This window comes from Sycon ciliatum, chromosome 1, assembly GCF_964019385.1.
Source record: "Sycon ciliatum chromosome 1, ocSycCili1.1, whole genome shotgun sequence".
Taxonomy (NCBI): Eukaryota; Metazoa; Porifera; class Calcarea; order Leucosolenida; family Sycettidae; genus Sycon; species Sycon ciliatum.
In genome coordinates, this window is record NC_088643.1 from 17,639,984 (window position 1) to 17,666,898 (window position 26,915).

The 26,915-nt window shown below is 47.5% G+C and overlaps 1 protein-coding gene across 1 annotated transcript; it reads left to right on the top strand.

The window, feature by feature from the left end:
• The first annotated feature begins 851 nt into the window (after positions 1-851).
• Positions 852-20,880, top strand: LOC135815799 (transcription factor IIIA-like). Its single transcript, XM_065329143.1, has 10 exons — positions 852-1,012; positions 1,090-1,281; positions 2,186-2,274; positions 4,153-4,232; positions 4,980-5,060; positions 7,902-7,948; positions 8,353-8,436; positions 9,080-9,175; positions 12,639-12,692; positions 20,230-20,880. The coding sequence occupies exons 1-10, from the start codon at positions 914-916 to the stop codon at positions 20,473-20,475; spliced, it is 1,068 nt and encodes a 355-aa protein (XP_065185215.1). The 5' UTR covers positions 852-913; the 3' UTR covers positions 20,476-20,880.
• The last annotated feature ends 6,035 nt before the right edge of the window (positions 20,881-26,915 follow it).

Here is a 26,915-nt window from a genome sequence, read left to right on the forward strand (position 1 = left end):
TCTCTGCCTATCACCCCTTCACGTAAACGGTGTACATAATCATGTAGTCCGACCCAGGGAGTCGTCGAAATTTGACGAATACATTATTTTGATGACTCCCTGGGTCGGACCTCAGTGTTCAGATCTACCCCGGGGTATGGCATCCAACAAGACTGTGACGCTTGAGTGGTCGGATTTACTGGTATTTTTTAAAACAGCCAGGCCAGGGTGTCGTAAAGGCCGTAAAATAAGAAGAGGATGCTCTAAGTTATTTGGTCTTGCTAGTTGCCACTGTAGTACCAAAAGCCCCCCCACACACACACGCAGAGCATAATATGAGCAGGGAGTGCATTATGCACTGCAGCAAGAGCACACATAAACCCCCCAATATTATTTGAAAACTCTGACGTGACGTGACGCGATATGGATCGCGATGCATCTCCGTTTCTTGTTTTTTGGTAGACATCTTTGTCGCCCGGGACAACGGGGGGGGGGGGGTGCGTAATAAATATGCCGCCTACATAATGTGTAGTCCCTGCATAGCGCATGCGCATGCAGTAGAGTGCATTATAAAAATACTAAAATTTTTAGTATTATTTTTTATAATGCACTCTTGTCTGCACGCATATGCAGGGACTACACAATCATTATGTAGGCATATTACGCACCCCCCCCCCCCCCCGTTGTCCCGGGCGACAAAGATGTCTACCAAAAAAACAAGAAACGGAGCTGCATCGCGATCGATATCGCGTCACGTCACGTCAGAGTTTTCAAATCTCTCAGAAAAGTCAGATGCAGAGTCCAGACTTGCTCGTACGCCCAGCGTCGTCATCATCTTTTCGATTTTTTGATCGAAAGAGTTGCAGCTTTGTGAATTTTTGTCTGCTACACAAAATAAGTTGCTGCAGATAGTCCTCCTGGTGGAGAAGACGGAATGTCGACTAGTGAACATGTATGCCCGTACGAGGGCTGTGGGAAATCGTTTCCGAAGCTGTGGAGATACGAGGAGCATCTCTGCTCGCATTCTGGAGAGGTAGGCGTCCGATTCGCCAACGGCGACGAGTGAAAAATATTCTTGCAGAAAATTTGCTTTTGTTCTCCTCTGTTCAGCGCAAGTTCAGTTGTTCTCACGAGGGCTGTGATAAATCATACGTGCGAAAATATCACTTGAAACGCCACGAGCAAAGTCATAATGAAAATCGCCAGTTCAAGTGTACAGAAGAAGGCTGCGATGCATCATTCAACTCCCAGCAGCATCTTCACCGTCACGTTGTTCAGCACCAGGGCCCCGCACCCTACAAAGTAAGGTTGGAAATGTACTGAGTAGCTTGTTAGCAGCACGGATAAGTGTTAGGAGCTATTTGAGAGATGACTGCGACACAGACAGCCTGCTGAATTCTGCAGATATCCTCCTCCTCGAAGCCAAAGAGCTTGGTTCTAGTTTGTGTGTGTGTGTGTGTGTGTGTGTGTGTGTGTGTGTGTGTGTGTGTGTGTGTGTGTGTGTGTGCGTGTGTGTATGTGTACATGTGTGAATGTGTGTGTGCATGTGTGTGTGTGTGTGTGTGTGTGTGTGTGTGTGTGTGTGTGTGTGTGTGTGCGTGTGTGTATGTGTACATGTGTGAATGTGTGTGTGTGTGTGTGTGTGTGTGTGTGTGTGTGTGTGTGTTTAATGCCGATGTACTCTGTGTGGTGTAGACCAGGTGTGCATTGGTGGTCGATTCACATGGCTTCGCCAGTTGTGTGGATTAGACAGTTATCTGGCGCAAGTCTTGATCTGTCTCATTCAGATCTTGTTCGCTATCGTTGCTACAAGAGAAAATCTGTGGGTGTACATCCAGTGCATTTGCAGATTTGCGTGCTTCTCTTGCGACGGGCGTATACATGGTACATGGTGTGTGTGTGTGTGTGTGTGTGTGTGTGTGTGTGTGTGTGTGTGTGTGTGTGTGTGTGTGTGCTGTGCTTTTAGGATGTAGTTGTACACTGGCCACTGTGGCCCATTGGACTATAGATCCACGTCTTGTTGCAATCAGTTTCTGCATACTGCTGAGGGTGATGATGATGTGTGTGTGTGTGTGTGTGTGTGTGTGTGTGTGTGTGTGTGTGTGTGTGTGTGTGCGTGTGCGTGTGTGCGTGTGTGTGTGTGCATGTGTGTGTGTGTGGTGTGTATGTGTGCCTGTTTATTTGACTCCTGTGCCACGATCTGCAGTGTACGCACCCAGGCTGCCCTGCTGCCTTTGCTAAGCGCAGTCAGCTGAAGACTCACAGTGTGCACCATGCTGAAGTGAAGCCGCACAGGTATACTAGTACTGTAGTACTCTCATTGTGATGTGCCTACAGTGGCCAGTCGTCGTATCTAGAGAACCAGTGCTGGTAGCATGTTAGAATTACATGTATGGAGGGTGTAGGATTAGGATATCAGATACCGGTACAGTCAACTTCGCCAATAACGGCTGCGGATGTAACGACGGTTCGCGAATAGCAACAGAATTTCCATGCCCAGAGCAAAGTCCCATCTACAGTGAAACCTGTCTAAGACGACCGCTCAAGGGACCTTGAAAACGTGGTCTCAGTTACCAGGTGGTCTCCTTATCCAGGGTCATTTGACTGGAAATAGCATCCCTTGGTCCCGGCTGCAGTGGTCTTCTAGGACAGGTGGTCGCCTTATCCGAGTGGTCGCCTTCACAGGTTTTACTGTACCTGTAATACATATAATGAGACTTTGCGAATAAGGACACTTTTCTGATGCCCCGCCGAGTGTCGTTATACGCTAAAGCTGACTGTAGTCGGGAGGGCAAGCAACAGGTTTTGGCCTGTTTATCATTATTTTAGTCTAAATAAATTCGCGGTTCGCGTGAGACTCGGTTGGAAACCGAGTTTTCCGCATCCGTAGGAACGCCACCAGCCTCAAGGATCAAGGCACAGATGCAGCAGCCACCGCTTTAGTCCAAACTAGGGGTTGAAACGTGAGCTCTCCGGCCGACCTCGTTCATCACATGAGCAGCATGACTCCGAGTTGTAGTAGATACTGGTAGATAGACTAGTACATACTGGCAACATGATACTGATATTCATAAGGGTTCTATGTGCCATGCGCTACTTGATGTACCAGCCTACTATGCAGGATACCGCCAACCAGGCGCCAGGCGCGAACTGATGATGGTGGTGGTGAGAAGGAGAGCTCTGTGCTAGAACTTTGCAGCCTAGAGAGCGTGTGTGGGCAGGCGTGTGTTTACCGCCATATTGCCGGGTGTGTCTTTACCACCATATTGGTCCTGCAGACACACTGTAAAACATGTAATTTTTGGCGTAGCTTTAATTTCGGTGATTTCGGTAGAGAAACCAGGCACCTAAATTTAAATTACACCTTACAGGCACTAGAGTATGCACTGTATGTGAAGGGAACGCTGGTCACCTAATTCTAAATTACACTTGAAACCTGGCAGGTCTCTGGCACCGAAATTTTAACGCACCTAAAATTACATGTTTTACAGTAGATACATGTGATACTGTGGGTGCAAAAGCACTCTGGAACAACACGCTGAATACTTGAGGTGACAGTTGAGACTTTGGGCTCTAGCACAACACTAGAAGTAGTGATGCATGCATATCAGTATCATCTTGCGCTTATTCTCCGTGTGTTAGCACTATGTTACCGTAACTTACGGTACAATACCTGTTACCTCAATGCGCGTGATCACGCTTCTTCATTCCACACTCCACAGTAAATCTCTGTATAAAAGAGTGCTTCTAGTAGTCACAAATTCTTGCCATTCAGTACTCTCACAACTTTCACTGATGAGATCTGTATGGTAGAAACAGCTGTGTGGTGGAATTGATACCAGTATCTATTAGAGCTGGGAGTCGTGTTGCTGGTGTAGTGAACGAGGTCGGCCGGAGAGTGCAGGTCGCGGGGAGTTTGGACTAAGTTGATGGTATACGAGAGTCATATGACAGTACACATGTTGCCCATAATATGGCAAAATTGTCTAGCCATATTTTGTCAGGTCCCTGACACTGAAATTGCAATACGCCTTAAATTACATGTTTACACAGTATTGGTGTGAGTAGCCAACACGTTGCAGCCTTTCACTGACTCTGTTTGTTTGTCTGCTTGTCTGTCTGTCTGTCTGTGTGTGTGTCTGTCTGTCTGTGCGCTTTTTTGATTGCTGACAGATGTACGTTTGATGGCTGTACGGCTAGCTTTGTGACGCCAAGCAAGCTGGCAGCTCATGTACAGCGCCACACCACGGCAGGTCAGTTACACCGTGCACACACGCACCGCTATTCATTATTGTGTTGTAAAGACAGATCGGCGAGCCTGGACGTGCACTAGCCCAGGGTCGCTGTTCTCTCATGTGAGTGCGGTGCAGTCCTAGTGTGCTGGTCCATGCACATTGAGGTCAACAGTGATCTTTTCCCTATCACCAGCGCTCAAAGGGTACTTGTGCAATGGTAGCATAGAAGTTGGTATTTCATGTTGTGCGTCCTCGTGTATTCCAGTTTCCCGGCTCCATACATGCACTTGACCAAGCTGAGCAATCTATTCTTTATACTACAAACAAGTTAAAGAACTCTTCCTCTCCTCTCCTCTATGCGCTCTCACAGCCGACTCACTGCTACCCTCGGTAGCCATTACACACACCAACAGCCATACAAGGAAGGGTTGCAGGTAGATACTGAAATTCCTACTGACAGCTGTTTCGCCTTCATAAGGCTCATCAGAGAAGGTGATATTGAATAGGATGATATCAGGTGGAGATGGTCAGATTTATACTACAAAACATGGGCGCAAGATTACGGGCAAAGTGTGAGAATTAAAAGTTACAATTCTCCAGCAACACAGTTAGTGTACGTTAATAATCTGAAGAAGGGCTGAGGCTTTCTGCAGCTTCATCTCTGCAGTAAGGAATTCAGGTGGACACACCCATTCCCAGGATGTGCACCACTGTGGAAATGGGTAAGTTAATAGCGTTTTTTTCCTTCACTTGCTTCTTTTTCAGGTTATATATGCTCATCGTCAGGATGCAACGTGTCCTTTGCCAAGTGGACGGAGCTGAGGTCGCATATTGCAGAGAATCACCGTACGTCAAGCCATACTAATCACGATGTTTGGTTGTTTGCACACTCTTCGGACAGTGGAGCTTACGTTGCATGTTTGATTGTGTGTGTCTGTTCACTGCATACGCGCTTGGAGTTGTCTATGTACATGAAGTGTACCTGCATTTTCGTGTACAAAGTATGTTATGGAAGTAGGGTCCAGAAGAAAGACAATTTGATATCGGTTCGAATGGCACATCTCTCGCTTGCATACGATAAGCCAAACTTGCCAAATCTCACGTTGCCATAGCGACCAGCGTCGTGACTTGAAAAGTAATGGTACGAAAGGCCCAGTCGAAACTATAATGCCTTCTGTGCTTCGTGTGTTGATTTGCTTTCCTCCAACCAAGAATCTAATATACCAATTGAAAATGACCAAATTCTGCAGTGATCGACCTTCTCTCTCTCTCTCACGGAGCTAAGCAGAACGTGCGTCATCACTGCGCTGGTCTCTATGGCAACGTGAGCATACAATTGGCGATTTGGCAAGTTTGGCTTATTGTATGTAAGCGAAAGATGTGCCATTCGAACCGTGGTCAAAAACCGAAAAGCATAGTATAAAGTAGTAGTACTTCATTCATCTTATTATAGTATATTGAGGTCGTCTACTACGCCGATCTCGATTAGAGGTGTAATTGCTGTTCCGGTGGCCGGCTTGGGACGATATAGACGGCCCTCATCTCCGGTGATGTCATACACCATAGAACTTGGGTTCCGAAGTTTTCGAGCCCTCGGATACAAAGAAAACACAGAGAAGCACAGTGTCCGGGCCCCTTGGTTAGCCTTATGGTATGCTTCTAAAAGTGTGGTGTGAATGTAACGTGACAGCGAAAACCAACATTTATGGCGAAAAAACTCATATTACTCGATATCGATCGATTGGGAAGAAATGCCGCCATTTAAACCTTCATATGGTGCAAATGTATGTATTATATATAAAATTGTGTTCTCTTTTTCTGTCCATGGCTTCCACGGAGCTCCTTATCAACAACGAAACGCGTCAGTCGTCGGATTCGCAAGTCACAGCCCGTGACGTCTTGTGTCTCGATAAGTGTCCCACACTTTTCCGATGTCGGATCATCTTGTCGTCCCACGACCCCGTATTATCCTGTCGTCCCACGACCCATAATATCATCTTGTCGTCCCACGACCCATATACTGCACACAACGCACCACACCCGTACAGACAGAAGACCATATTTGACACCGTACAGGACGAGACAGCGAGACCAGAGACAACAACGGGTGCAAATAATAAGCGTATCGAATTTCGCAACACCTGGTCCGCTTCTGTCCTGGGTTTACTACCCCGTGCATTGCAGCCGCGAGCAAAACCAGCTGAGGCTGAGAGTTCCCTCCATGATTGCTTGTCCAAAGCGCGCATTCTGAGCCCACTCAGATCGGTCATGGTCTTCAGTGGCATGTCTCTGGCAGCAGCGCTTGCCTTGATTCATAGCAGCAGCCGCGTTGTCCACCAGCAGCGCGGACTCACACGACTTTGTATCGCTTGTACTAGTATTCCTCGCACTACTGGGAGTGGAGCAGCCAAACTCCAGGTACTGTCCCAGACAGCCAACGACGTCCTTGACAGGAGATACATGAGAAACCTTCACCAAATCCGACTTGTACCGTCCAGCGGAACAAGTTAGGGGGGGGGGGGGGGGCGAAGTTCGTCAGAAAGTGGCGACTCGCCATCCAGCTTTCCTGTGCTATAGTCGCTAAGTGTGTCAGCCAAAGTCGAATCCTCGGACACAACAACGCCGTACCATGCCTTCGAAACGGTGAGGCCAGCTCAAACCTAAATAATCATAAAATGTATCTTGGAAGACAATCTTGAGCACACGAAGGAAAAAGGATAGCACACTACCAACTTCTGACGCACTACAAGAGAAATCTGACGGCTGACAACTCACTTTTGTTCGGGCGACGCACACATTTGGCTACATACTTCGTACGAGTACGAGTCGCTCGTACATGAATCACGCCAACAGCACCTGTTGCGGACAGTACAGCAGAGCAAGTCTTTCCCTCGTGATCGATCGCGCGGCCCCTACGACTCTGTGACCTGACTCACGTCAACACAAATCATGTCTACATGGATGACCTTGTACAGTGCTGGCAACTGAAATCCGACCCCCTGAGTGGTGCGCTCGCATCGCAAAGACCCAACACAGGATGATAAAACTACGAAACTGAGACCGCTAGAATGTGGACGCACCGCCAATGGGGTCGGGTCTCAGTTGCCAGCACTCTACTACAACTGCAGATCTACTACAGTCTACACGACTACATGTTTACTATTGTTTAGACAACACTACGACCTAGTACTACTTGTAGACCTACGTAGAGTCTACGTGCATGTAGACTGCATGCAGTGCATGTATGCGTGTTGTAGTGAGCAGCGCATGCTTGAAAAGCGTGCGCACCCACCCGAAAAAGTCAAGTACGCCGCTAGATTTGTACACAAACAGTGTACTTTAAAGAAACTGAGGCTCGGCGGGCCAAAAATTGGGGCGAACGCGGACGATAAACAATTTATTTTTTTTGCTTGGCCCAATAGGCTAATATACTGTAAAAGCAGAAATTTTCGGTGGTGTAATATTTTCGGTATTCTCCAAAATCGGCTTTTCGGTAAAACCCGTTCTCCAGGTAAGTGTACTAGTACTACATGTACACTGTATACAGAATTGGTTGTACCGAAATTTTCGGTGCGTTTTATTTTCGGTAAAAATTGTCGGCACCTATTTTACCGAAAATAAAACACCACCGAAAATTTCTGCTTTTACAGTACATATTTGTTCTGTCTGCTCGTGTATGTGTTGTAGAGAAGAAGGAGTGTAATGTCTGTCAGAAACAGGTCAAGAGCTGCCGTGTAAGTACTGTTGTACTGTGGGCGTGTAACAACATACGGCACATGTTGTCGTGTGCCATTTTGTCCGTAAATTTGGGAGAGTGAACCCTTTGTGTACGGATTAAAGGTACATAAGCTGAATTTGAGTTCAACTCACCTCGACGTTTGCCGCTCTCTGGGTCATCACTTGGCCTGGGCGATTTTTACCATCTTGTGCTTCCTGGAAAGCTTGTCGCACGAGGAACACACTTGGCCCACAATTGCTACCATGACGAGCATAACACCAGCCCCATAGCCCTGTTGTCTTAGTTACAACGGGATCAGACTCAATGAAGTGAACAAAGATATAAAAATCCTACTATCCAATCCTGCCCAGCCTAGGGTACAAACTGTTTGTTCAATTGCCCCTCGCTCGTTGTGTGCAGATGAGTCGGCATATGAGAATACACTCGGAGAGTCGCGAGCTATTCCCGTGTCCCTGGGAAGGCTGTACGAGGACTTACACCAAGGTACTGTGCTGCACCGTGCGCTGTGCTGTGTGTTTGGTGTTGCCTGTATGTCATCAGTCCGTTGTCCTGTGTTTTAATCCCACTGAACGTGTCACAAGTAGCCTGGTGCTTGCATTGTGCAAGAAACTCTGAGTTGCGACGAACTCTGCAAACCCCCTGTGTGCCTTTTGTGTGTACATAGTGCTCCACGTTATCGGTTACTTCCCGGCAGGTAGTGAGACAACTGGATACTAGCACTGGATGCCTGGCCATTGGTCTACACGTGCAGCATGCCTATCATATGGCTACCTGTGTGACTGTAGTCAGTGTTTGGGACTGCTGGTTACTGTAAGACCAGTAATGTTAGCGAACATTTAATTCTAACGATTTAACGAATTTTTATAAATTCGTTAACATTTGAAATCGCTATGTGCGAAACGATATGTACATGTACAGTCATTTGCCGGTTTTGAGACGGAATTTGTTAGAATTTCACCCCGCTAAAAACAAAAATTCGGAGATCGTTAACTTTTTTTTAAATTGACGTTAGAATATCTGGTCTTACAGTAAGTGCTCCTGGGTGTTGTACTTCCCCTGCTGAGCACCTCACACCTTTCAGATCTTGTGTCAATGCGTACGATTCTTGTTTTCCAACCCCTTCCAGGTCTACAATCTGCAGTGTCACGTTCAGTCCTTTCACGAAAACGCCCGTCCGTTCAAGTGCACGGTGGAGGGCTGCAAGAGATCCTACGCTTTGAAAGTAAGAGCTGCGGTGATGCATACGATTGCAGCCATCTGTGCGCAGCGGTGATGCTCAAATGCGGCCATCTGAGCACAAGGGTGATGCTCAAATGCGGCCATCTGTGCACATGGGTGATGCTCAAATGCGGCCATCTGAGCACATGGGTGGTGCTCAAATGCGCCCATCTGTGCACATGGATGATGCTCAAATGCAGCCATTTGTGCACATGGGTGATGCTCAACTGGCCATCTTTTCACATGGTTGAGGCTTGAATGCGGCCATCTACTGTAAAAGCAGACATTTTCGGTGGTATAATATTTTCGGTATTCTCCAATAATCGGCAGTTCGGTGGAAGGAAATGTTCGGTAAACCCGTTTTCCAGGTAATACTATGTACTAAGTTAGTACTCATACCGAAATTTTCGGTGCGTTTTTATTTTCGGTAAAAATTTCGGCACAGAAGTTACCGAAAATAAAACACCGCCGAAAATCTCTGCTTTTACAGGATGCACATGGTCATGATGATGGTGGCAGGGAATTGTGGCCGATGGAGGAGATGCTAGTGTTCTGCTATCCGCCACTCTGGTTCTGGGCAATGAAATTAAATTGGTGTACATGTACGGCGTATTAAAAAAAAGTTTTGTTTTTTCACAGCTGAGCGGAGCGAAAGAGTGCAAGAAACGTATTTTTCACTCACAAATATTTTCATGTGTTTGCTCTTGTTCTGCGCAACTCCGTTGAACCTGCCATCGTGGTCTTTGTTTTTCCTCGTGGTAGTTGAAGTCGTGAGTGTGATTGCTCTGGTAGACCACTACCCCATGTACTGAACAGTTGCTTTGTGAGTGAAAAGCACTGCTTTCTGCCTACAAAGCTGTGGCCAATATCCTACTTACACTGGAATCATCTGCCTCTCGACGGACTGTGATTATATGCTAGGGGTGAAACGAACAAGGAATTTTGAATACAAACGAACTCCCACACTAACGAACGAACTCGAACAAATATTCTCTAATAAATGTAGTTACCAAGACAGTATAGCCGGGTGTTCGCTCGATTTTTATTTGGCCAGTATTTGCAGAATTCATAAAGTTGTGATGGTAAACAAACCCTGTAATGCACGACTGTGTGTTCATCGTGTAATACAGTACTTGTGCACAATATTATTAATATTGCAAAAACAAAGGAAGAAAGAAATTGCAGATTGGAGAGGCACAGTTCCAGTGGCACCGACAACGGTAGCGATTGCAGCTACTAAAGATCTGGAACTGGCAGGACAGTAGTTGCCTAGACCTGAACAACCTCCTCTTCCGAAACCTCATCAAGCTCAACTACAGCAGCCTGCTTGACGACAACTCTCCCTGCAGCCCTTGTGCGCTCCTAAAGCGCTGGTTCTGTTGGAGGAAGATCAGCGTGTCGATATTCACCGGTGACAGTGCCGACCCGGAGCTTGGACACGATGTGCCCTGCTGCCGAAAACACCCACTCGGACGGCACAGAAGTCGGAGGGGCACACAGGACCTGCCTAGCCACCTGGCTTAGCAGACTGAACCGGGATTCGTGCATGCGCCACCAGCTCAACGGATCCATGGATGAAGGTGCCGCCTTCTCGCCGAAGAAGTTGGCAACATCCTGCTCAGCTTGAATACTAGCAGACACTTGTGCATCATCAGCTTCGCCGAAGAAGAGGTCAAGGTCGTTTGCTGGCCTCTTCGCAGGTGGCTCAGCAGTAGCACTGATGTTGTCATCACCAACCTCTGCCTCAGGCGATACCAGCATGCAACGGTGGAGTATCTCGTGGCGGAGTTCCTCACGCTGCGCCTCATCCAAGAAGGACAAACTGCGCGAGCGAGGATTGAGTGCAGCTGCAATGGCCGCCGTGCCCTCCACATACACAGACAAGTTGAACTTGCGCTTAACCTCCTCAGCCAGCTGAGCACAGAATGCTTTCACGCATGTTGACGACTGCTCTGCTCGTGTATGCACTTTCGCTGCAACGAACAAGTGATGTCGTTATTGGCAGCACAGAAGACATGGCCAGGTACTGCTGGCCCCTGAGGACTGCCATTGCCTTCTCATATGGTCGAAGGACCGACACCAGCTCCTCTGCCAATGCCCAGCGCTTCTTCAAAAGGAACACAGCAGCCAGAGACCATCTGCCATTCACGCAGGACCTGATAAAAACACAAAGACCCTGTCTGCCCACCAACCAGACCTTCAGCTCACGCGCTGGAACACAATCGTGGGAAATGCATACAAAACCTTGATTATAACCTGTTTACATTACACTCGCGCCACCTCACCAATCACGCAAATATTCCACAATGTGAGAGGACAAAATAATAAGAATAGAGAGAGTAACACCCACGAGCTGTGATCTGTGGAAGCGGCTTTAGTACTCATCATCTCGGATGAAGAGCAAATAAGAAAACGAAAAGGACACATGCTCGGTGTGGACGGCTCTTGACCCTCGTCCTCGAGGAGAGCAACTGATAAATAAACGAAAAATTTGAGCAAGTGCACAAGTGACACAGTCCTAACCACGCACACTCGACACAGATACAACAATGAACGTATTGTGGTCTACAACAAGCTCTCGACTGAAACGCCTACCGCAATGTTAGTAGGCTGGCTATCACCGCGCGGCCTCTGGTGCACTTGTCCTCGTGGCTTCATTCTACGAACTACTCGTACTAATGACTTCCAGCACTTGTCTTTGGGAACAGATGCGCAGTAGCCACAGGCAGCGACTTGACGGAGGACGACTTGCGCTACTTGATGAACGGCCCGGAGGACGACTGACAACCGGACGACGACTGGAGATGACACTTGCCAGGGGAGTTGGGATCCAGGGCCCGCAGGTCGAATTCAAAAGGAATAAAAATTCCACCACCGCTGCCACCAAATGTAATACACGACCAAGTGGTAAGGCAAACTGGTTCAGTCTCTCACCACTCAGAGCACAAGTAGTAGTCACAGGGAATACTATTGCACGAAAAGACAAACGTAGGCAACGCAGAACTAAGTAGTTAGGTAGACAGAAAAACAAGACTGAAACGGAAGGGAAGACTAAACAACAACAACTGAACTGGGAAACAGAAAGACGGATCTATATAAGAGATTGAAGTCCAGCTACAGCTCCGAGCGCTAGCTAGCGATCTCTAAATGAAAGCAAGGGACCGGATGGTGCAAGAAATGAATAGTGCAGTACATGGTAACAAGAGTACATAGTGGTTTGTGCAGGAGAAAGTCCGTCTACTACACGAACGTTTCGACATGACTGCGAGAAATTACGACAACCGGGGAACGTTCACTTTCAATAACAAATGTCAAAAATGACTATTATGTCAGTAATCTGATTGAACCAAATTGAGGAGGGAAAGGAGAGAGGGGGGGGGGGGGGGAGGGGGAGTCTAACAACTCATGATATGGGTGCATATGTCATGTTGTTCCTGGTGATGTGCTTTGCCTGTGTCCGTTATCAGGTATCACTGGACAGACATGTTGCGAATCACAGCCGGCCGAAACGACAGTCTAAGGTGAGCGCCGCTCGCTTGTTTCTCTGTTCTTGCTAGTTGTGTGCGCGTGTGTGTGTGTGGGGGGGGGGGGGAGGGTGCGTGCGTGTGTGTGTGTGGGGGGGGGGGGGGTGCGTGTGTTTATTGTATGATGCATGCCATACCAGTGTTGTGAAATTATGTTTGCCTCTAGCAGCGGCAGCAGCAGCAGCAGCGGCAGCAGCAGCGTGTAGGAGCTAGTATAACTGTTAGGCATACGTGTTAAGTGTCAAGTTGGGCAGCAAGCGTGTGTTCCTCGTTGGAACAACCAGCTTCATCACTAATACCGTACAGTGCAGGCAGAGCGCCCCACCATCTCGTCCTTTCGTGGTCGTATTGTGGAGGTGGTGTCCTGTCTGTAGGTCATACGACACGGGCCTTGTACACACATTTCACATTGTGCAGTCAATGCGTACTCAATTTACTTTCGAGCAGACACGAGATTCACACAAAAACCTGCTAAGTGTGACCTTAGTACACTAAGGTGCTCACTCCGTACAAACTTAGTGGCACTCTGCCACACGATTATCCTTTCCCTGGCTGTAAAATCAAGATGGGGCGCTCTCGCGAGACCGGGCGCTCTGGCTGTACTTTACAGAAGTCGCAACTTTGAAGTATGTACGTGTAACCGTACAATCATATTAAAACTTCGTGAACACGATTCTAGAACCTACACTGCTGATGTAGTTCTTGCACCAGCACCAGCACCAGCTCTGTTTGTGAGGACGGCGGTCACCCACACTGCACCATCTACACTGAATCTCCTGGCACCCGGATAGCAGCAGTGTACATACATGTACTGCTGTCTGCCATGTGGCATGCCCAGCGCCATACGAGCATGTTGTACAGGTTTCAGAAATTCAGATATACGGATGCACGCACAGTCAGCTACCTGACTGGCGAGTGGAGAGGTACAGCGCAGCTCTCCTTGCCAGTCTGTTGGCTGACACTGGCTGTTGGGTGACACTGGCTGTTGAGTGCCCCTGTCACTTCTGCCTGGTTGTCGTCACTGCTGTGCTGCTGTCCTAGATCGTTATCTTCTCTGCACACATACTGGGCAATCTTGGGAAAGAAGACTAATACCACCTTCAAATACTGTGCTCCTACTGAAGTGTACCGTAATGTCGCGTGCATTAGCCGGGGCTTATATGCCTATAAGCCGGTGATGGAGTCAGGCTTGTACACAAGACAGGCTTATACACGAGACAGGCTTATATGACAAGCACCACTCAATGACCAGGCTTGTATGCGCAAACTGCTGACTTTTGGACGTCAAAACCAACATTTTCCAACGGGATTTTTTCTTTTTTTTTCGCAAGTGTACGGTACCATGCAAACATGAACATGTAAAAGGCGCGCTCACCAGTCTTGCGTAGTAGCCCGGCTTACGCACGCGACACGTGGCGCGTCTCGTGTACTGGCCCGGCTTATGCATGCGACAGGCTTGTACGCGAAAAGCTGTTGCAGATTTCATGCTTCTACACGAGACAGGCTTATGCACAAATCCGGCTTATGCACGCGACATTACGGTATTATAAATGGTGTATGACTTATTGTGTCAATATGTCAGTACATGTACTATTAGCCAGTCCTGTCCATGCACACCTGCTCAGCTCAGGTACAATGTATATGCATAATTATGTACCAAGGTAGTGGCCCTCCCTTCCCCTCTCTGATTGTGCATACAAGAAAGAGTGGGGGGGGGGGGGGTACTAGTTGCCCAGTTCAGTCTGCCCCTAGGCCTCTTGAACCAGCTACTATGTAACGTTATTAGTTATTACTTGGACATTGGTGACTGGGGCCCAACCAGAAGCAGAAGACTGCCAGAGAGAGAGAGCTTGTCTATGTGAAATAGTGTCTGGATGGAAATCTTTGTTGTCGGCTGGGATTGATACATGTGCTACAAGTACTTGTTTGTGCTGTTGAAAGCAGCTATGCCCTGGTGTAAAGTGTTGGCTTCCATCTCTTCTCCATGTACGTACATGTGCATTCATTGACCTCAAGTGCTTGTTGTCAAGTGGACAGCTGCACCAGAAAGCCAAAGTGTGTCCTGATCAAGTTGTGGTGATTCTGTCTGGCTGTGGTGAATTGGAAGTCTGGGTGGGTCCTGTTGGCACAGTGGGAATACGATTACTGCATTAGTACTGGCTGGTACAGGCTCCGACTACTTCACATCCCTTTGTCACTTTCCATCTGCTTTGAAGTGCACTGGTAACAGAGCACCCAGTAGTGTGTCAGGCGCGTAGCACCACCCTTGGGGGTGGTCCTGCCCCACAGGGGGTTGGGGTGTCTCTCTCTCTTTCCCCCCCCCCCCCCGGAAAATTTTGAAAATAGGGTGCAAAATCCTGCATTCTGGGCACGTTTGGCATCGCGTTACTACCAAAGCTAGACTGGCCGGACCGGCTGCTACGGCCCTGTGTGTGTGTGTGTGTGTGTGTGTGTGTGTGTGTGTCTGTGTGTCTGTGTCTGTGTGTGTGTGTGTCTGTCTGTCTGTCTGTCTGTGTGTGTGTGTGTGTGTGAGAGAGAGAGAGAGAGAGAGGGAGAGAGAGAGAGAGGGGGGGGGGGGGGGGGAGGAGGGGTGAGAGTGAAAGAGAGAACTCTGTGGCAGGAACAGTCCACTATGGTGCATATCTTTTTGGGGTGGGCAAATGGTACAGTCATTCATTGTAGGTACATGCACTCCTTCTCTTAAGACAGCCAGCAGCCAGATCATCCTGAACTTAGAGAACTGCTAGAGTGCAGATTACCAAGGAGGAGATCAAAGGATAGTATTCATTATCTCCTTGCAGCAGGCAAGCACGCCTTGCAGATGTAGGGAACCCCTCAGCTGGCTGATATGCTCCACATCTTCTGACTGAATATGGCTGACTGCACAACTTGAGTTATGTCCAGGGGCTGATGACATGGTCCTATTAGCTAGTACATGTAATATTCACGGAGGGCATGAATCATTGAATGAAGACAGATAATGATTACTGACTGGAAGGAGTGCTAGAGCTGGTGGTAATCCTATTGATTATTCCTCTCAATCCAAGGAATGTTTGATAATTGATGGCCCTTCAGTTGCCAGGCCAGCTAACCTTGCAGCAGGGGAGGTGGGGGGGCACACTTAACTCCTACTCGGCAACCTGTTTTAGCTCTCTCTCAGAGTCACTGCCAGGTTGTAAGATGTGGATGTTTGCTGTACTAGTGCTGGGAGTGCTCTGCGGCTGTTGTGTGTGCCAGTCTGGCTCTACGTACGTCTCCTCAGTGTTGTTCCTGTGTCATGTTACTTTGGATTGATCACTTGTCCCATCTCAAGTGGCTGCCCTGAGTGCTGCAGGCAGATTTAAATTGATTTAAATTGCCTGGGCCCTTCAAGAGGGCACTTTTCATCGGCTTACATGAGTTTTTTTTTCAGTCTATTCATCAATCCAATGCCCCACAATGGTAGTGTGTAAACACTGACTGGTACTCCTCATCAGTGTCCAGTCCACTCCTTTTTCTCTCAGGAATGCAAAGCTGTTCCTGTTCTTATTGCATCAATGGGGATGTCTTCTGCAAGGATGCCAGCCCAGTAGCACCTGTAAGGAGCTCACTGATCCAGTCGTGATGGTCAGTCCCATTACATGGCCGGACTTGGGTGCAGATCCTGTTTGGTGCCCAGCTAGCTAGTGGTAGTGCTAGTAGTGCCAGGTTACTGGCCTTGTCCGTCTAAAATAGGCACAATCAGGGATTGGTATTGCTGTATGCGTGGCTCCCTGTCTTAAGTTATTGGTGTGGATGGGGGGGGGGGGGGGGGGGGCATGCTGCATCTTAGATGTGGACATCATGTCTAGCTGAAGGTGTTGTGCTTTTGAGGAGTACCGGCTGCCACATGTGTTGTAGGACAGTTTTCAAAGCACACATTGAACTTGAACTTGAAGAACAGTTACATTGTGTACATGCCCCCCTCCTGACACCAATGACTGACATTACCTTTGTGGAAACCTATCTTGTCACCACAGTGCTCTGGTACCTGTATGTGAATGCCATGTACAAACAGGGCGGATGGAGGCAGCTAGATAGAGTGCTCAATGCACAAATGTGCATAGCAATATGCACACAGGGAAGGTGAAGCATGATCCTTTTAGAACAGACCTTCCCCTTTGGATGGTATGTGTATGCCATGTACATGTACTTATTGTAGTTGATGGTTAGGGTGGAGCTGTAGCTTTGACTACCTGTGCTGTAGGTTTGCTGCCAGCACAGTTGTTTATCTGGGTCTGTGCCGCTGGGTTCTCATTCCCATTCTCTCAGATGAGTTCTGCTTTGTAAAGTAGTGTCCGCCTGGGTTAGCTATTGACTAGAGAGTGACCCGGTGTTTTTTTAATTTTGTTATGTGTTTAATTTTGTTACGGCTGGCAGCTACTTGCATGCAGTGACTGTGCTGCTGATTCAAGACATGGCTAAATGGTGTCAGGAGTAGTGCCTTTCTATTATGGCACCATTGGGGTGCATAGTAATGATGCTTGTCCATTTGAGTAGGTTGAGCTATCTACTTCTGTACATTGTATTCAAGGACTACTAATGCAAACATTGACTGAGCCAATGGGCAGTCTCTTTGCCTTGATCACTTCCCTTTTTCTAGTAGTAATACCCTTTCTGGGTCTGTTGTTCAGTCAGTGAATCTTTGAGTTAGTGCCTGGATGCGTAATTGACGGTACTTGAGCCTTGAAACAATTATTTTAGGGGTGAAAGTTGGCACTGAGATCCGGAGTTCCAGTACTCTGAGATTTTCTCCGATTGAATATTCGAGTATTTGAGTATTCTTGATATCCTAAAAATCACACCCCAATGGCCTCAAAAATCACATTATACAACCCTGATGAACAGATTGGCAGTTCTTTTCTGGGGTGTATTGGTTGGTGGGTCATTTGGGCTCTCTCTCCTCGTGTACAAATGTTCACCACACAGTCTGCACATCAATATCTGCTGACTGCTGCTCTGAAACTGCGGACTTCTGTGGTAAATGCATGTACCATGTATGAGCGAGTACTCTGATTTATTCCGAGTACGATTATATTTGAAAAATCCAAACGAGTATTCGAATATTCGGTATAATTGTTTCACCCCTAAATTATTTAAAAATGTGTTTTTCACAGATGATCAGTATAACATGCTAGTCCACAATGTAGATCCTGGCACTGACAGGCTGTTCTATTTTTGGCCAGGCTGTGCAGCTACTGAGCATGCTGGGTGGCTCAGTTTCTGCACTGTTCTGCACTGTTGATGATGCTGAGCAATGCTTGCAGTACATTGTAGATCTTGGACTTGGCTGCTGTCCTGTGTCCTCTTGATAATTGAGACTGCTTCAAGTGCATCAGGTTCTCAAGAGCGATTCTAAGTTGGGCTCCACATTTTGTAGTGTGGTGGGTCTGCAAGCTGGCACCTAGGTAACATGGGCTTCCAGATTGGAGTGTCAAGAGAAGCTAGATTGGCGTGTGGAACTACAGGATTCTCTTGTGCTTTGACTATCCTGGGCCGGCTCCAGCTTCTGATTGGAAAAAATGTAGTGGGGGCAATGGGCGGGTAGTGTGAGAGCACTTAGCATGGTGTGATGTGTGTGGGGGGGGGGGGGGGGGCATCTTGCAGCTTCTCCCTGTGCTCAGTAGTGACTGAGTTGGGTCCAGATGCAGTATGTTGTGCGGCAAGATCATTAGCCTAGGGTGGAGTGGCTCCCATTCATGCCTGGTCTGGCATTCTAGGTATGTCTGAACAATGGTTACACAATGACCATTGTCATCCGTCAATATTGTTCTCTGATGGCAACAATGACACAAAATACTTGGCTGCTCAGGACCCGCCATAGATGGTGTTGGGCCGGCACTGCAAGTGATAGCAGGTTCTTGTGGACGCGCATCCTCATGTCTCTTAGCACCACTGCGTTGTGTGCATCAAGTACCTGGCTGTTGGGTTGCCTGTCTGTCCTGTTGCACTGCCCCATTGGTGCCAGGTTGTTGTTGCTTGTTTTTATTTTAGTTCACCAGATAGTAGTACACAGGCATCTCTGCCTTCTCATCTAACCATAGGGCTAGACTGTCAATAAAGGATGAATGTTTCACCTGTCAAATGTGTTTCCTGGCCGGCGAGCTGTTATTCCACGCTTACTGCTGCATGCCACAGTGCACGCACTTTTTGTGGATGGAGATTCTGTGTTGGTTTGGCTGTCACATTCTCTCTATCTCTTTCTGCTGCTGTGCTTACCCATGCTGCATGGCTGAATCGTTGTCATGTTGTTGTACATTGATCGTGCATGGCATGTGCACGAAACTATCTCTGTTCAATGTCTTACTATACTATTAACAGGGCCAGCTGAATCGGCATTAACGTTTCATTACGGTTTACAGTTAACTTGTACTGTACATGTACACGTGATGCGATGTGATGTGATGTGATGCGATGCGATGTGATGTGGACAGAGGAAAGTGTGACCGCTCGATTAAATATGACGTGCTGTAAAAAATTCTGATGATATTGAGGCTTCACTTCAGCTACCCGTACTTACTAAGTCCTATTATCTTCCATGCCGCCGCACTTATGATGGTCTCAGTCTCTTGCCTACAACAATACAACATAGTCAAACGTAGTCATTAGTTTGAGGGATAAGGTGCAGACGGAAAATGTGCCAAACGTCTGAAGAAAAATTGACTGTCACCACCAGGACTCTCGAACCAAGGGCCCTCGCTTATGCTCTACTACTGAGCTACATGTACATGTATGTCTAAATCAAAAGTAGAATCAGAATTATCAGGTCGGGCCCAAAGCAGCTAAAGCAGGAGACAGTTGTACATGTGTCAATAAACTCATCCCACGTGGGCATTCTGAGCTCTCGCTTGTATCAGGTATCTGCTCCAGCTTTCCTCAACGACACTGACATGGGTATGGAAGAGATGACCTCATCGCCAATAATGATAATGAGCAAGTGTATGTATGCAGCTCGCAACTGACACATGTTGCATTCAACGTTTTGCCATGATGAAAAGAAATCAATCAAGATATGTGGCAGCTGATCCCAGCATCCCAGTATCCCCTCTTGAACAACCATTCATGGGGGATCAGTAGTATCTTGATCCCTACCTGCAGTGACAGGCTAGCCTACAATATAGTACATGTTCAAGCACTTCAACCTGCGTGCTTGGATCTTTGCCCAAGATGGAGTACATTGTATTTGAGTTTTCATCGTGACGTAAAATTTGCCGGATTTATGGCAGCCATTTTGAGGGCACACTGGCACCTTCCAGGGAGTCGTAAAATACCGGTATTTTACGACTCACTGGTACATTCTGTATACCATAGTGCTGGATCTGATTCTGCACAGTCTTCTAGTACTAGTAATAATATATGTACTCAAGTAGTTGACACACAAAGTGTACCTGTCTATCCTGAACTGATCTATCTTCTTTCTACGTGTTGTTGTTGTTGTTGTTGTTGTTGTTGTTGTTGTTGTTGTTGTTGTTGTTGTTGTTGTTGTTGTCGTCGTTCATTACGTTATCTTGCTCAGCCGAAGAAGAAGTTGACGGCGGCGCACCTTCTATCTGGTCACTTCACACCGCATCGCAAGATGACACGCAACCTATCCTCACCGCCCACTGCTGGCGCTGTAGACTCTACTGAAGTCGACCCTGCTGCAGTTGCACTCAGCGGCGACGAAGAGGAGATGAGTGAGGAAACACAGTCCGACACGTCGGCCAGTGACTGGACAGCACCGTCGGATAGTGAAGAGGAGGAAATGACCGATGACTCGTGACGAATGGAAGCTGTGTTAGACCTCTAGCCTTTTGGAATTTCATCGACACCCAACAGACATCTTTAGCAGTATATTGAATTCGCTGGTGGTGGATGTGTGGCTATTATGTCACAAGGTAACTTATCGTTAAGTCGGTATAGCCGCCTGGTAATCATCTTCATGTTCTTGCAGCCATAGTGACATGCCAGACAAACGTAGTGCCGATGATGTAAGCTAGTCTTGTACTATGACATGGTGACACTCGTCCTAAAGCCACTCCTGCCAAGCAACATTGCTTCATTCGTCCACAACTAGACCTGTTGAGCGGTCATTGCTTCAGCTCTCTGGGCCCGTACCTGCCAAGTATGCACTGCTTCAATCGGCCCCGACTACTACGGCTTAGCGTGTTGAGCAGCCACACAACCAGATCACCTGAAGTGGTACTAGAGCAGTGGCATACCATACGGTACAATGCAGTACGGTGTACAAAGTAAATGTCAGCTGGCCAGGATCGGACCGAGTATTCCCTCAAGAAGACCAGTGCCGATGTGTCGGTGGACAATTCGCACAGCTGCCTGCTCACAGTGGGGTGCGTGTACTCTTAGCGGGCGGCAAGCTGCGTGGACGGTCGATGTTGCGCAGTGCCGCTGAGTGCATTTCTGCCATGCCTCTGGAATGACACTGGCCTCATAGAATATGCTAATGGGATCGCCGGTTGCTTCACGTCTTCGTTCAATTGTGTTAGTCGGATTGCCCCAGATGTTCAATGACCAGCAGCCATGTGACCACCTTCCAGTCACTTTCTCTCCTAGATAATTGGAATTCTTTTCAGATGTGAGACGCAGGTCTGGTTTGAATGCTTCATCCAAGAAGGCATGAGTAATCACCGGCGTCTCTTCACGCAGGATCTGTAAGGCAGGCCAGACAACAATGAGCATCGCCTCCGCGAAGATGGCATGTTTGTCCTGGTTGTGTCCCCTGATTGTTAGCAGTTGAATCGAGGTGGAGATGATACCTGGTTGGATTTGTATACGCTGATTCGACTTGACCTGCATTATGATGGCAGTTTGAACCGGGTGTAGCTTGTGCTGGCTATGTCAGTCTCATACGTAGTCAGTGCCAGAAATGTCTTTGATACTACGTCCCTTCCAGGTGGCAGAAGGACACTCCACCTAGCAATATGTCAGCTGTGTAGTTTGCTGTGTGTGCGTATCCAACCAGCAGGGCGGGGTGTGATGATTCCAGAGATATGTTCCAGAGTGAGACTGATGGGCGTATGAATCAATAACCCGCAATGGCCGAATTGACACGGTGTCCAATGTCGTAGAGCAGGTATTCTCTACTTCAAAGTAGTATCTGAGTGTGCTTCAGATTTGGTTTTTTGAGTCCATGATGGTGATTCATCGACATCGACATTGTTTCTTTTGTTCCCGGTTTGGTTGACTGTTCGTTTATTTTTTTGACACCAATGTCAGAAGCTATCAATGCATTCTTTATCCAGGTGTGTACCAGGGAGTAGTACAATACCACTCCCTGGTGTGTACTACCTGACATTCAATGTGGCCTGCAATTGTTAAATTAATGCGGCAAGCTACATTGCACTTAGAAATGTTCGTTGTTTGGAGTCTTGCAAGCAATCAGCCAGTCCCTACTGCAGAACTATATACATGTATGTGAGCTGCTTAAATGTTGCTTTGCTCCACAGCTACTAATACTTGCGGGCTCATGGATTTATTTCACCTGGTGCATGCCTCGCTGGCATGGCACCAAGTGCTTTCTTCTCAGTTTCTGCTTTTTTAAATTCTCTCCTTGCTGGCTTCTCTGCCCCCCCCCCCCCCCCCCCCCTCTCTCTTTTTCAATCTATCACATCTGGAAGCTTTGTACTGCTTGCAATCATCATCTTGGTCTGTCATTGAAGGCCATACAGCTGGAGGGTGCACGCAGTCTGGAACTAACTGGGAGCATCCATGTACAATGCTTGGCCGTTTCAAGCTGTAGCTTTCTATAATCCGTGCTCTGCCGGTTTGGATTTGTTTCGGGATTCGCCAAAAACTGTATGAGCGAGTCCAAGGGGTGGACAGTGTCCAGATACATGTACATGTACATGCCGTGTACTTGTACCGGTATATCTAAAGTAACTCGTGAGCAGGGAGTAGTAAAATAGTGGTAAGATACCGGTATTTTAGGACTCCCTGCTCATGAGCACGAGAGAGGCCTTTGCACAGTTTGACATTGCTAGGTGAGATGATGTCACTTCTCATACTAGTAAATTTTCTTTCTATGAAAGTGTGTAGAAGTAGCGCCTTTCAGCCCGGTTTCTCCTTCTATCTCAGTACTCACTTCGCATACCGTATTTCCACAAATAGTAGGCCGCTCTTCTATTTCTTCAACCTCGCCCTAACCCGGCCTTATAATCGAGGAAGGTCTTGTATTCGAGCACCGTCTTTTATTCTTTCAACCCAGTTTGACCCCGGTCTTCTATTTTTCGCCACACAGTTTTACCCCCATTCTTCCATTTTCTTCTACACAGTTTGAGCACGATCTTCTACTTTTACCCACAGCAGTACAGTTTGAGCACGGTCTTCTATTTTTAACACAAGTTTGAGACTCATTTAGTAGGCCCGGTCTTCTATTCGGAGACGGTCTTTTATTTTTTCAATCGCATACTGCCCCAGCCTTGTATACGAGGAAGGCGTTGTATACGAGGACGGCCTTTTATTTGCGGAAATACGGTAATTATCATGGCTGTATTTGAGTTCGAAGGGCTTGATAAATGTACCAAGATCAAACATGCTACATGTAAAAAGAACTGAGAGTGAGAGAGTGAGAGAAAAGCCCAACCCTGCCCTGCCAGTTACGTGGACTTACGGGGGTCGCCATGGCAAATGATAATGAACAATGCGTAATAATACAAAGCACACCATAATAACTTTATTTAATACTATTATATTATCTAATAGGATGACCGGGGCCTTTGACCCAAAGGCTGACCGCCTATCGCGTGGGGCCCGTCGCATTGAAGGATGATGGTACAAGAGAGTACAGATTGGGAGGGGAGGGGGGGGGGGACTACATGTACACGCATTAGTTATTATGAAGTGAAACACCCTTATCAGCTATTCGCTGCCTTGTCATTGAGCAGTTGTGCTCGTTTGGATTTGCGACTTGAATTCGAGTATATAATATCAACCTTATCTTCTGAAAATTGTAGTCAAGTTGCTGTCTGATGATCGGTTAAAACTTAAAACCGTGAAACTCAGAGTTACAGAAGAAACGCTTTTCGTCCCTCTCAAGTCACGGTGTGTAAAGTATACATTTACATGTACAAATAAACAAACAGTTCAAGACCGAATGGCAGCTTCAGCGGTTACAAGAGCAGTATTTGAGTAGGGTCCTCATTCCTTACCATATTCTACCTTTCATGCAATTGTACATGGCATGTTTGTTTATATTTTTATCGTTCACGAAAATGACCTGAGGCATTTTATACCTTCTCACCGACTGTGACCCGTTCTCAGTGTGTGAGTGGTGTTCCAATCCTCTACCATGGCAAATTGTGTTTTGTTCGCCCATAAACTTGACAGGATGTTTCTACCACTAAAGAGGCCTTGGCTGGGTTGTCCTATCTCCGATCTGAAACTAATTATTGCTACTTGTTTGGTTGAAGCGACTACGTCATTCATGATCCCTTCCCACTTTGTGTACGTGCTCTTCATTTTCTTTTTTCTTTTCTTCCGTGGTTGGTCTCACCCTCTCCTCAATTCTAGCCGGCTGTCTTGACATGCCACGAGGTGCAGAAATAAAAAAAATGATTTGCACCAGAGAGTAGTAAAATACCGGTATTTTACTACTTCCTGATTTGTACCACTACTGCCGAAAGTGCAATGTCGCCGATTGTCGAGTTCTGACCGTGATCGCTGGACTAGACATGCAGTCCGGGTACTAGTACTACCGGACCGGGGTAGTGCACTTACAATCTTCCAGCATGGTCTATTGGGCGGTTCTTGTTAGCTGGGAGTTTTTGATCACCCACATTGCCTGCTGGAATCAGTCCTCTGGACAAATTGCAACTGTGCAGTACATCATGTTCAGTTGTATTTGGGTTCTACTGGGCTCACCTCGTAAAACCTACCTCCAGTCAGAGTCCAGACTTACAGGTACATGTGCAGTGTAGCTATGTATGCAGGACAGTGCAGGATTTACATGTACGACTCAGGCCTGTGCATGCTGGCTCAAACCAGGGGCTTTCACGACTCCCCGGTACATGTAACTTCCTGAGAAGAGGGCCTATAGCTATAGCCTGGGGAGGAATGATGCATGGCATTGTTATGAGTTTTGCCCGCAGAAGAGCTGGCGGTTCCACTGTCAAAAAATGTCAACACGTTCACGACTTGTACATCATGTGCATGTACATGTAGTGTGAAAACTTCACACTAAGTCAGTAAGTGTACCTGGCTCGGCTGAGTCGGCTCAGAGATGATTGTAAATACGCTGCCCGCCCGTTGACACCTAGTACCTACATGTACATCATGTACAGTGTACACTTGACAGGAGGTGGGGAAGCTTACCCGACATTTCTGCTTTTGCCAGAAAGCGTCATTGAGCTCCGGAGGAGGGCAACGGGGGGGGGGGGGGGGGGGGGGGTTGGGGGGTGGCGAATATGAGCTGCGGGACTTTTCTTGTTCTTCTAAGTTCTAGTCTAGTGTTCTTCTAGTCAGTTCAACATGTACAGTCTTGTAACAGTGACTAGCCTGGCCTCAGGACATGGTTGGATGTCAGTCAGCGGCAGTGCCACTGCGAGGGGATCTCATACCCAGAGAAATGTCATAATTATGTTCGGGTAAGAGTACACGACTCAAGAGTACAAAGAAAGAAAACAAAGAAAATAAAAGAAGCAGACACAGCACAAGTCAAGGTGTTGTTGATATGCCATCAGCGTAGCGAGTGTATCGGCGAGAATGCTGCATGGAAGAGGGACTGTTTGAATTCGGGAAGACGGGTTATGAGAAGTGGAAAGATGGCACTGACCCCATCACGTCGTTTCTCTTTCCTGTTTCTTTCCTTCATTATTCATTTCATTGGTGGGGTTGTGTTCGAGGAAACCGGATTGTTTTGTATTAAATTAAGAGGATAATTTCCATGCACTACACACCTGTGTCATAGCCCGAGAGTGAGGGCTTGTAACTTTTAACTACTGCTGATAGCTACTGTGCGTAGAACGTGGACACACTGTGTCTTCCGGACCGTAGTTGGAACAGTTATTATACAATATAATATACGGTGTGTGCCGGCGAGGTCACCTACCCAGTGAGACTGTAAAATGATAGGTTTGGCTGCTGTCAATAGATGAAGCGCACGACTGTGCATTTGCAGTAGAAAGTGCAATACCTGTAGTTATGAATTCGCTTTATAGTAGTAGTAAGCTAGGTGTGGATGTGCGTGATTGCACCTGCTTGACCATTGACTGGCTATGCTTTTAATCAAGTACATGTTGCGGTCCAGACGCCGGGTCTAGGCTTGCCCCGTTCTAATACCCTTTCACACTTTGCGTATCTTATGATGACAGCCGCTTCTAGATCACGCAGACCTGTGCGTGTGCGTGTGTGCGTGTGCGTGTCCGATCGCCGTTCCGCGCAGCGGACAAAGTTGCAGTTCAGCTGCATGTTTAGCAAGTACTATCGCTACTGCCGCTGCTTGCTGTTTTCTACGATGTGTTATATCATGGCATGCTGCTGCTTTTAGCGAGAGGTTCTTTCGGTGCTCTTCTTCCAAACAGGAACATATTCTCTGCTCTGACGAGATCAGTTGGTTATGTGTGTGTTGGGTTAGGACTGGGTGAAGTTGCGTTATGCCAGCCGTGACTATACTTGTCACAAAACGTTCCGAGGGTTAGAGACGACACAGCCATGGGCGAGACTAACCGGAACGCTGTCCGAGCGAGTTATCACACCTGCATAGCTCGGCAGTCGAGTCGGCCGAGCTCAAGACTGAGCTACATGTATGCCGCGGTACAAACAGGGCCAGTTGATGCCGTCCACTAGGCGTCCACATCGCCTTTTACTTCGTACGTCACCTGTCATTCCCCCCTTCTGGAGAATACGATCTTGTATGTGAGTCATGCAGTTTTGTTCGCTCTGGCGGGATATTAGAACGGTGACGTCGTTCTAGGTCAGTACGCCGAAAACCATTTCGACAAGGGAGGAAGACAGTGACACGAGACCGTTTATTGGAGGTGCGAAACGACTACATGTGAGGAGAGATGAGCCGTCCTGCAAATGCCAAAATGAAGACCATCGGACATGGTTACTGCGAAATCTCACGGACACCAACTGTAACCCAAGCCCCATGGTGAACCATGAGCATTGGCATTGGCGTCGCCTTGTCGAAGTAACTAGTTGTCGGCATAGCGTTCCAGCGGCTGACCAGGTTGACGTATGTTCTGCGGGCGGTGGCCATTGCAT